General features: G+C 31.7%; 1 protein-coding gene across 1 annotated transcript; it reads left to right on the forward strand.

The window, feature by feature from the left end:
* The first annotated feature begins 3,178 nt into the window (after positions 1-3,178).
* LOC129286438 (putative receptor-like protein kinase At3g47110) lies at positions 3,179-12,383 on the forward strand. Its single transcript, XM_054922400.1, has 4 exons — positions 3,179-3,346; positions 4,247-4,373; positions 4,634-4,764; positions 12,285-12,383. The coding sequence occupies exons 1-4, from the start codon at positions 3,179-3,181 to the stop codon at positions 12,381-12,383; spliced, it is 525 nt and encodes a 174-aa protein (XP_054778375.1).
* The last annotated feature ends 220 nt before the right edge of the window (positions 12,384-12,603 follow it).

Below are 12,603 nucleotides of genomic sequence, written 5' to 3' on the forward strand. Positions count from 1 at the left end.
ACGAGGGTAAGTAACTAAACGCAGCCGAAGCCACGAAACAAACGTGAACACACTGTCCATGAGGGTATGTAACCAAACACAGCTGAAGCCACGAAACAAACATGAGTGCGATGCTCACGAATAACCATCCCTCCGTTTCACGTGCATTGGCCATCGCATGGGGCTCATACCTCCTATATACACCCTGCTAGCTAGGTGTACCATGACGCACCAAGAGCTAACGGAACTATCATTAGCAATTAGTATTTTATATAAAGTCCCTTTGAAATTCATTTTCAAACATGCGAGAAAATCATCACTTTCAAAATAAACTTTTCTCTTCTCAATATCAAATTCGCATGAACTGTTTACAATATCAATCCTTTAAAATATGAAATTCACAACTAACGTTCCATAAACTTCTTCATCCATTTCCGTGATTGTCTTTATTAAATACAAGAGTACTAGAATTTATAAAAGCATTTCTGCCAATCTTATAAGTATAAATCATAATAACTTCAAGAGCTAAAGAAACTTAATCAACAACATTAATCAATGCTAGGTTGGCATATATTAATGACTATAAATTATTGAAAATAATAGTTGATAACAGAAAATTTTTAAATATATAAATTGATTGAAACGTTATCTACTTACTTATAGTCTCCTCAAGGCTCCAAAATCATTTCTTATGACTCTATTTGAGTTTCCCTTCTTCCAAACATCCTATACTATATAATAATATTTTAATGAATTTTATTTTTTAAACCAATAAGATCCCATTTCGAGAGAACCCACTCAACTAAAGTTACAATAATAATTTTGAAGTTTTAAGAACACAATTTATTCATAAAGACTTCTTCTTAGGCTTTTTACCAAACATTTAATGTGCGACATTCCAAACCATTCAATAAAACACGAAACCTTTAATTCTATTGCCCAACTATTTTCAAGCATCCAAGTATAACTTTTAAAATGATAATATACTTTATAACCTTTTAATTTTGTAACTGTGAATAATTCAAAACTCAAATAAGACCTCAATAACTTCTTAAATAAATTCCTTTACAATGCTCATATTAAAACTCTACTAAATAACATTTGAATCAATTATTCTTTTTGCCTCAATCATTAGAACTTTAGAAAATACACTGTCAAGCAAAAACTCTCCAAACGGGCATTTAATCAAACACTTTATGGGCATCAATCTTTAAGCTCATATTAACCTCTTCCTCCTCAATATCACTTCCTTAAAATTTTCAATAGCAATGTTATAATCAATAATCCAATTAACTTCAATTAAAACTCAAACCCACTCCATCATTTCCTTCTCTTATATGACCACAAATTTCATCTTAAATCAAGTTTTTTCCTTCATACGCATATATATATATATATATATATAAAACCAGTCACGTTCAGCAGCAGCAGCAGAGGAGAAAACTTTTGCAACTCAAATCATCAACTCACACACCCGCTCGCACGAAAATAAATAGGAAGAAGACTTGAAGTTCCTGTACCAGAAATTACTAAACAAAGACAGCAAAATGAAGAAGAAATCGCACCTTAAGCTGAACAGGGGAGGGAAATTCCGAACGCGATGCGCTAGAGAGAGGGAGGAATAGAGCCACAACAACCAACCAAGAACCAAAGTGACTTACAAATAGAACCTCTAGCTCTAACTACTCAGCTCCTCGCACACCAACAACACCAGGACGAAAATAAAAGCAGGAAAAAGATGAGGAAGACAGCAACAGTTATGAACTTCTCCACGGTCACCAGCGACACGCTGCAGAACGATGAAAAAGAAGAAGAACGAGATGAAGACAGTGACAGAGGACCGAAGAGCTGGATGAAGATGCGAAACATCTGGCCCAAATCCTCCAGCTTCCTCTGACCAGAACGCCATGCACCACCAAAAAAAGAGAAGAAAAGAAGAGGAAAATTTTCGGACTAAAGGGGAAGACTTGACCGTCGCCACAACAGTGGAAACTCACCGGAAAAATCAAAGAAGAGCAGAGGGAGATAGCATCGATAGAACCCTTGAGTTGAAGATTTAGAAGTCTCTTTTTTTTTTTTTTCCATGCGTGGTCCGACCGAGAGGTGGGAGAATAAAAACTTAGACACTAGGAAATCACAAAAATTACAAAAGAGGCACAGCATTTTTCTTAATAACATAAGAGAAACGGACACTTCTTGTAATTTTTTTCAAAATTTTAAACTAATAAAATTTAACCTATTGCTCAAAATAATTCAAACTCTAGACCTTCAAATAAATTATTAGCATAAGTTTCACTAAATCACCACATTCCATTTGTCAAAAAACTAATTTAAATAAAATATAAATTGAGAGAATATATATATATATATATATATTTGAAATTTTAAGGTCATTACATTTTTTCTCTTCCCTTTATTAATTAAAGAATACATCATTTCCTGGTTTAATTTTATTTTTTAATTTTTTCTTTTTATTTTACAAATTTATTATTTCCTATTAAATATTATTCAACAACTACAACATAAAAAATTTTATTTCTATAATGAATCTTTTATAACCATGTCATCTCAAGGGTAGTTTATGATTTCCCTAATTTTTTATTTTAAAAATTTTATAAAAAAACTAATAAAAATAAATTTATTTTTTTAATTCTCTTATCCTATCTATATAAAAAGACATGATTTACATCAACTTTCTCGTGTCCAGGTTTTGTACCTAGAGGCATAGGTGAACTTGAGAACCATAATCGTTTAGAGCTGATCCAAAATCACTTGAAAGGACCAATTCCTTCCAATATATTCAGCATTTCAACGTTGACACGCTTGTGCCTTAGTCGTAATTTTCTCTAGCCCTCTGCCATCATATTTAGGAGTTGGCATTTCCTACTTGACGGAATTATCACTGGAGGAGAATGAACTGATTGGACAAATTCCAAGTAGCATATCAAATGCTTCTAAGCTCATTACGTTAGATTTGTCATTGAATAAATTTAGCGGAGCTATACGTCACACACTTGGAAATTTAACAAACTTGATGGAATATAGTTTTGATGGGAATGATTTGAGTGGGTAAATTCCGGATACAGTTAACAAAGTACATAGCCTTCAATACTTAAGCCTCAGAAACAACAAATTGTATGGGTCCATCATAAATGAACTTTGTCAACTCAAAAGTCTAAGTGAGTTGTATCTTGCCAACATGTTTTTAGGAGCAGTTCCAAGATGCTTCGGGAATACTTCTCTACGAAAGTTGGATTTTAGCTCTAACAAATTGATTTCTCGTATACCCTCTTCTCTTTGGAGTCTCAAAGATATCTTGGTCTTAGACATATCCTCTAGTGCATTGAGTGGAATGATTTCACCAGAGGTATCAAACTTGAGAGCAATTATAATATTGAATTTGTCAAGAAATCAAATTCCAAGAAGTATCCTTACAACTATAGGTGGCTTGCAAACTTTGCAAACCCTATCTTTGGCCCAAAACAAATTACAAAGGCATATTCTTGAATCTCTTGGTAGCATGACATGTATGGAGTCTTTGGATCTTTCCCATAATTATGTGTCTAGTGTGATTCCAAAATCTTTAGAGTTATTAGTCCATCTTCAACACATTAATCTTTCTAATAATTTATTGCATGGAGAAATTCCATGTGGTGTGCCTTTTCAAAATTTTATTGCTGAATCTTTTATGATGAATAATGATCTTTGTGTGAAGTCACAATTACAAGTGCACCCAGGAAAGAACACAAGCACATGTCAAATAAATTGAAGCTATTGATAAAATGCTCATTGCCTATCATATGCATGGTTGTCATTTTGGTTGTTTCAGGCATTGTCTTTCTAAAGTGTAAGAGAGATCATGTTAATGATTCAACCAATGGGGATTTAATAGATATTGAGGCACCAACTAGGATATCCTATTATGAGCTCTGGCAAGTAACAAATGGATTTGATGAGAGTAATCTTTTGGACTCTAGAAGTTTTGGATTAATATACAAAGCAACTCTTCCAAACTCAAAAATAGTTGCTACCAAAGTATTTAAGTTAGAAATGAAAGAAGCATTAAGAAGCTTCAATATTGAATGTGCTGCCATGTGCAATTTATGCCATCGCAATCTCATTAAGGTCATCAGTTGTTGCTCAAATGATCATTTCAAATCCCTAATAATGGAATTCATGGAAAATGGGAGTCTAGACAAATGGTTGTACTCTCATAACTATTATTTAAACATCTTGTAAAAGTTGAACATAGTGATTGATGTGGTAGCTGCTCTGGAGTCTTCATCACAATTCTTTGACACTAGTTGTTCACTGTGATGTGAAACTAAGCAATGTTTTGTTGGATGAAGATATAGCAGCTCATCTTAGTGATTTTGGCATTGCTAAATTGTTTGGTGAAAGACAACTATAAATTTATACCAAAACTTTGGCTACAATTGGCTATACGGCACCAAATAATGGTCTAATAATATTTTTTGGATTTATTTGTTTGTTCTTTTATTTGTTATGCTTTATAAAATTTTATATTATTTGACTTGTATGTCTTCATGTGTAAATATTTGAATTGATGATACAAAAAAAATGTTTAACCACATCTTATATTATGTTTTTGACATTATGTCTATTATACTAATTTTTCAAATTGGCATAATAGAGTATGGATCGAAAGGAGTTGTTTCAATCAAAGGAGACATGTATGGTTATGGTATTTTGCTAATGGAAATCTTTACAAGGAAGAAGCCAACAGATGAGATGTTTGTTCAAGGATTAAGTTTGAAAGATCGGGTGAGAAAATAAACACCACATTCAATCATCACCATTATAGATGCCAATTTGCTGCACAAAGAAAATCAAAATACTAATAATATATTACCACATATACTATTAGTTTTTGAGTTAGCATTAAATTATTGCATTGATTTACCCGGGGCATGACTTACTATGGTTAATGTTGTTGTATCATTGAACAAAATTAAGGCTTCGTTTCAAGAAAATGTTAGGGACCCTACTAGTTGAATAATAGTTAGGGAAAATATAACTTTAGGTCGTTGTACTTTGTTAGAGTTTTGCTATATGTCCCTGTACTTTTTTTTTTCTGATTTACGTCCCTGCACTTTTTTTTTATATTTTAAGTCCCTCCATGAATGGTTTATAAGGATCCAAAGCACCAAAAAAAAAAAAAGTATGTAGACCTAGAACACCGAAAAAAATCCGCACAGACCTATAGCAAAACTCAGGTAATGTGCAGAGACTCAAAGTTATATTTTTCCTAATAAGTAATTAAATCAAAATTTAGCTATTATTTCTTCAGCCCTTAGATTTCTTTTTGTAACAAGTAATCTTGCAAATTGGAGTAACTCCATGTGCTGTAATAATATACAAAGTATTTGAAATTTTCTTCATTATCTGACTTTTGGATTTCTTCAAGTCGTTTCTTTTCTCTTTTAACATTACGGGTTAGAATACTAATGCCCCAAAGTCCATTCATTTTCTTCAAATATTTATATACAGTTTGGATTTTATTTTGTAAGAAAATGTTTTCTGAATTAATCAATGTGAGCCCTACATTTTTCTTATTCTTCTCTATATGTCCTTTGTTTATATTTTCTGAAACATATCCTGTTATTAGAGGAAAACCCACTTAAATTGTATTATGTTTGAGTAATTAAATAATTTTTCTGTCACCCTTCAAGATTTTAGTCATACTCTCCAAATGAATTTTTATAAGATATAGATTAAGATATATATTATATGATGTGCATGCCTAAAGGATTTTGTGAGGACGTGGTTGGCCATTGAAGAATACTCTCCCCATATACTGGGATATGCATTATTGAGCATCATTCCATTATGCATTTCTTTCTTCCTCTTCTTTGAAGATAACTAGAAACTAATTATTAGGTCCAAATAATAGCAGCTATAGAAGAGGTCATCAATGGAGGCTTCAAATTATGACTTCACATTTATGAAAAAGTATGAAAGTTTTAGCATTACATCACATTTATGTTATCAATAAAAATTCCTTGACATTTTCTCCTATATATGCAGCACATACAAATTGGCATATATGTGACAAATTTAATTTAAAAATTTATGACTAATGCGATACAATTCTAAATTATATCAATCTTGTGTATGTTTATTATATTTGATAAAAATTAAAAATTAAATAAACTGAAACCATCCAAAAATGCATGCCCCACTTTGAATATCCAAAAGGGACTTGCAAATGCACTCACCACACCTATAAGAACTTGGAACAAAATATGACCCCTTCTATTACAATGGCATACCAATGTCACCCTATGCAACTTCAAACCTCCCAAAATAACCCAATACTTCTCCAATTCTCTATTCCCTTCTTCACTTCTTTGCACCTTTTGATATATGATAAAAGACATTTATTATCCACTTTTATTTGTCAATTATGACCCTTTTATTAATGATTTATGGGTTAATGAGGAAATAAGATCCTAAACTATTATTCAAAAATCATCCTGGACCTTGAACTCTTAAAATATGCAAAATAAACCCTAAACTTCTAAATTCATAGCAAAATAAACCCTGACTGTTAAATTTTTAACACCATTACTGTCCATGTACGTACTGATCAGGGTTTATTTTCTCATGAATTTAACCCTGACTGTTACAATATTCGTGTGAACAGTAAAAGTGTTAAAAAATTTAACGATCAGGGTTTTTTTTGCTATAAATTTGAAAGTATAATTTTTATTTTGCATATTTTAAAAGTTCAGGGTTCAGGATGATTTTTGAGTAAGAGTTTAGGGTTCTATTTGCTCATTAACCCATGATTTATCACCTTCAAATGCACACATTGCATTAGATTTGGAATTTTGCCTAAATTTTTAGGTTTAGTGCACTAGGGGCATTTTGGTTCAAAAAATGAAATTTTGAGAAAATATACAAGAAAAATTGACAAAGTGCATTTTATGTTAAGTTGATGAGTGGTGAAATTAGATTTTTAAAATTTATTCTAGTTTGGGAATAACTAAATAAAAAGTCAAAACTTCTCAAAATGTCTTAGTTTGATCTAGTTTTCGGTTTGTCTTTGTGTAGAAATTTTTATATAATTTTGTGTAGTCTAAAACTTATTTATTTTAATAAATTATACCTTCTAATTATGAATTTAATTCTGGACATTAATTGGATTTTATTATGTCATATGCTATTTAATTGAATTATGTGATTTATGTGACATAGGTGGCATGTGACTTGTGCATCAATTAGGCCATTGAAGTCAACATTCCTTGAGGTCAATGGCTGAGAATTTGCTCATGAATTCTGATTATTTTGAGGGATTAAATTAGCCTAAATGATATAGATGACACATGAAAAATTAGGCACACATTGGAATCATCTACCAACCAACAGAAGAGTGCTACCTTACAAGTGTGATAAGGCTCCCATTTCCATTTTAATTTCTTTTCTTATTTTTTAATTGAGTAATCAGCTGATGCCAAACCAGTTTTTTCATGCCATTCACCCCATTTTTCAGATTCAACCATCATCTCATTCATCTTCCACATTCTCTTTCTCTCTTGTTCTTGGTGTTCTTCATTTTCTCCATTTTTTATCTCTAATTCCAGCACACGTCCAGCCCCATAACTCCACCATTTCTCTACCAAATGCACTCAAAACTTTCACCATTCTCTTCTCCTCTCAAGGCCGACCACATCCCTAATATTTGGAAGAAGATTTGAGCTCAATCCATCAATGGATCATCGCTACACCTACACGGCTAGTAAGGGTTTTGGAGGAAGGAAGATGTTCTTGATGTTTTCTAGCTAGAATCTTCATGGAATCCTAGGGGAGAGTTGATGGAAGAGAAGTTTTGGAGTATTCACTTGGCTAAGCTCAACTACTTCTTCATCTTGTTTCAATTTCATTAGAATACTATGACTTTTGTTGATTGTGGTTCAATTTGACTTTAGTTTTATGGTTGTTTATAATTTGTAATGTTGAAACAAGATTGTTTAGTTGAATTTTATACTCTTGTTGCCACTGGAATTTTCGGTCTCCTCGTGAATTTACATTGTAATATGTGATTTTCATTGGTAAATATCTTGTATTAGCCTAGCATGTAATTGTGTGATGAATACTTGATGAGTTGCTTGAGTTTTCATAGTTTTGAGCTTGGATATAGCCTTGAGTAGTGGCAATTAGAAATGAATTTTAACTAAACACTTGGTTAATTTTAGAGGTTACCTAGAGAGATTGTAATAGCACTTAGGAAATTGAATTACTGAAGCTAAGGTATTTTAGATAATTGTCTTAAGTAAACTTATTTTTCAGCCAAGGGAGAGGAGTTGAGTGAGCTACCATGTTTGATTAGAAACTAGGATTATTCTATTAGCAACACCTTAAGGTTCCTACTTGAATAGGGAAGCCACTTCATTCACAATGAGGATTAGTTTTCTAGTTTAATTCACTAGATAATTAGGTTTTACTTAATCAACTTCAAACTTTGTGTGATTTATTTTACTAGATAACTTTAAATTAGACTTAAAACCATTCCTTGAGAGATGACCTAGGATTGGCCCTATATTGCATTAGGGTTAACTTTAGTTTAATTTTCAAGGCAAGAGACAATCCCTATCAATATCACATAAACCAAATTGCCACATAAATATAATAGGGTTAAAATACTAATTTGTCCCTCAATTATTTTAAGTGTGCGGAACACCTTCAAGTTAAGGTTGATATAATGTTGCCTCTTATGTATTAATAATAGAGCAATATTAGCCCTCCATTCAATGTTCGTTAATTTGATAGTTAATTGACCTAAAAAATTACATAGAAAAAATAGAAAAATTATAAAAAATAACCTAAAATTTATCAAAAAAATACCATTATAGTAATTAAGTCCCATAAATTACAAATAATTAAATCCTAATAGATTAACATTATTTCTTGCCAGTATAAAGTATAAAAAAATAACATTTTAACTAGCTGCTTTGACTAGCTACCAAACAATTATCAGATCACTAGCACGGGAAACACTGATATATAATTAAAAAAAGATATTATAGTTGTTTTAATAACATCTTATTAAAATATTATACATTTTAATATTTAATAATTTAAATATTATTATTTATAAGATATTCCTCTAAAATTTATAAATCCTCTTATAAAAACTAGCTCAACTAGTGTTTCTAAAAATTATTGGTGAATATGTTTCCCATCCTATTTGAATTGTAAATTAAAATAGTGTGACAAATTATAAGTCTTCCTCCAAAATTTACAAGTCCTCCTTTATTTTTATATCTTAAAAGTTGACTTGAAAATTGTGTAAAAGACTTGTAAGTAATAATAATACTTAAATTATTAAATATTAAATTATAATATTTTAATAAGATGTTATTAAAAAATATAACATTTTTAGTTACTATCTATTTGTTGGCTTTCATATTTTACGGTAACTTTATAAATTCATAAACTAAACCTTAGACAATATTGTATTTAGGTGATCCTTGGCTCAGTTTAAAGCTTCGGAAACCATCTTTATGGAAAAGACATTTATTTAAAACTTTCTAATGCAATTTTGCCAAAAAGACAAACGCCACTTTGTAACCACAAGGTTTATTTGATTGGAAATTATTACTATTTTGAAAAATGATGAAGTTTTATTTCTCAAGGAGTATTTTACAATCACAGAACACTTAATGGGGTGCTTGGATTAATGGGGATTTAATTTGGATTTGAACCAAGTTTGTCATGTGGATACATAAAAATTTATGAATTTAGATTTGATTCAAATCCAAATCCATTTTAAATTATAATTTCTTTATAATTTCAAATTTCTTCTACACCCTAGTTATTTAAAATTCTAATCACTCCAAACATCTTGTCCTCTTCTTCATCTAAACTTTTTTTTAAACTAGCCAAACAAATGATTTTAAATACATGAATTTCAAATGTGAGATTTAAAATGCAAGATTTCAAATCTAAAATCCAAATCCAAATCTATTAATCCAAATGCTACCTAAACAAAATTTTCTTTAGAGACATGCTATTAACATCACAAGTCTCAATAATCCTCACATGTCGCCACTGATTGTGAACTTTCAACGGTAATTTATACTTTGTCATTGAAACTTAGACCTTTGACGGGAACATGCACTTGTCACTACTGAAAGTTTGACAATCAATGGCAACTATATATTGCTGCCATAAAAATTCACCATTTCAATGGTGACTTTGAATGTCGTCATAGAAAGTCAAACTTTGTAGATTGTTCATTTTCAGCAATGATTCAAAAAAGTCATTTTTTTTGTAGTGTTACACATGTTATCACTAAAAAATATATCATTACATCAATACAAGCATATATAACTTTTCAACATCAATTGGCAAAGAAATGAGTACAGTTGACAACCCATCCTCAACACATATATCAATTTATCCATACATTGCATATGTGCATAATCACATTCAAAGCATCAAAATCAATGGTGACCTCTGGCTGCTGATACCTTGGAAATGCCTTCAGCATTTTTATTTAACACTGCTTCATATCCTAAACTCGAGCTGATCAAGATCCAAGACAAGCTAATGTGACTACCTAGACAAGTCGAACCAAGCACCCCCTTGGTCTGAAAAATAATTAACTTTTCCTAAAAAATATACTGTAGAAGCCCATGCTTAATTTTTCATAAGTAAAATTAATGTTAATTTTCTTGTGAGTAAGTGAGACAATGAATCAAGGATCGTTGACCCAAAGGCAGTGGTAAAGTGAGATTTTTTTTTTTGCCCGTTAAATTTGAAATGGCTATTTTTAATTAAATAAAATTTGAACTAATAATTAAAATTGATAAAAGTTAAATATATTCCACATATGAGTTATAATATTATAGTACGTTGGAACATAAAATAATAAATTAGTTGGAAAATATGATTTTCCATGCAAGGGGATTCTCTATTCTTGGTTAGAAACCAATAATGGCTTGAGAAATGAAGGTGCCCAAGCGAATCTTATATGTGCATTCGTAAGTGTTTCGATGAAGGTGGTTCCATGAGTTAATTCTTTGGATAGAGAATTTGTGAGTATGGACAATGAATGTATTTGCTGCTCTGGCGGTTGAAGTAATCGCCTGTGATACCGAATTGGAAAAGAAGGAAGAAGAAACTGAAATTGCAAAGCATATAATGAGTGAAAGACAATTAAAAAAAAAAAAAACCTTAAGCCACATGAAAAAAACTTGAGCTACCTTTGGTTTAATCTGTTAAGAAATTGAAATATTAAATTGATCAATTTTTTTAATAGTCGTTAAGTATTTAAAGTGGAACTGTGCGCATTTATCTGCATTGAAGCAGATTTCAAGAAAATGAACTTCCAAATACTTGTTTAATTAAACAGGTCCGTGGTCATAGTCCTCCTTGCTTTCATTAAACTCAAGACTGATAAATGAGTCTGAATTAACAGAGAAGAAGAGCGCCTCACAAAAGAGAGTTAAAGCTACTGGGGATTAAAAGAAAGGTTAAATGGCAAAAATGCTCTGAAACATTTTTTGTGAGAAGCAACTAGTATCCTAAACTTTTTTTGGAGCAACGTTGTTCTGTTAAAAAAAATAAAAATAAAGATGCAATTTTGCCCCACTGTAAACATTTTATGAATTGTTGACCAAAAATATTCTCTCACTCTGTCTCTCAACTGTTCTTCTTCCTCTTCTTTGGTCCGACGAAAATACCGATTCAAGCATGCGTTTTGGTTGCCAAGAAAGGAGGTGCTAGTGGAAGAGTCGCACGACTGAACAAGTGAGGAGACGCAAGGGGAATCTGAAGACTACGGTGAAGAAGAACGCACTGCTCCCTATCATGAAGAAGAACGCACTACAAGTGAACTCGATTAGACACCAACATGGGCTGTTGCAGCAGTGTGCACTGTTTTCATCTTTATATCCATAACCTTAGAGAAGAGTCTTCACAAAATAGGATCACTACGCTACGACTGTCAATGAAACCATTTTAACTAGTATCAAGATTTTGCTTTTGCGTTTTGTGATGGTTTAACTGTATTGCCTCCAACGTTTTCTCTTACTTGCTTCTACCCATTGCTGAAACTTTATGGGCTTATGTGTTCATATGTCATGGAATGGAGGTCCTTTTTTTTAATTATTATCAATACTTTGTTCTCTCCCATTAATTCTAGCTTAAAATTGACTCTATTTCCCCCTTGATGAGCCTACAAATTAGCTACGGTATAAGGCACGTTGTTGACTATGTTTGATACATTTCCTTCCTGGGAGTGTTTAGCTCTTAACTTCGAATTGTGGTCTTCTCAGATCAAAGTGGCGTTAGGTAGTGGAGGAAGATGGTGCGACGGCAGCGATAGAGGCTCCGTGAATGAGGGGCACATGGGTGTGTTGACGGTGAGGGTCTAGTAATGTCATGTCCCAAAAATTAGACGTGACTAGCACAAGATATATGTGCAAACATACATTCCTTAAGCCATGGTCAAGAAAACTTCAATCTATTATTTAATATTTATTTCTAAGACATACTTAGATTCATATTGAAATTTTTAACACCTCTAATAATGTTCACTGGTAATAAAAGTTTCAATTTTTTTGCAAAAATTTCAACAGAACCTCCCCTGTAAAT

Source organism: Prosopis cineraria, unplaced genomic scaffold (genome assembly GCF_029017545.1).
Source record: "Prosopis cineraria cultivar Desert tree isolate PC_DT_omini unplaced genomic scaffold, ASM2901754v1 PC11, whole genome shotgun sequence".
NCBI classification, from domain to species: Eukaryota; Viridiplantae; Streptophyta; class Magnoliopsida; order Fabales; family Fabaceae; genus Prosopis; species Prosopis cineraria.

What these genes read in the sequence shown, in the direction of transcription:
- LOC129286438 (XM_054922400.1), top strand. Translation starts at nt 3,179, where the DNA reads ATGTTTTTAGGAGCAGTTCCAAGATGCTTCGGGAATACTTCTCTACGA. An exon ending in GTGGAATGATTTCACCAGAG is followed by an intron (nt 3,347 to 4,246) that starts GTATCAAACTTG and finishes TTGATGTGGTAG; the next exon opens with CTGCTCTGGAGTCTTCATCA. An exon ending in GATTAAGTTTGAAAGATCGG is followed by an intron (nt 4,765 to 12,284) that starts GTGAGAAAATAA and finishes TGGTCTTCTCAG; the next exon opens with ATCAAAGTGGCGTTAGGTAG.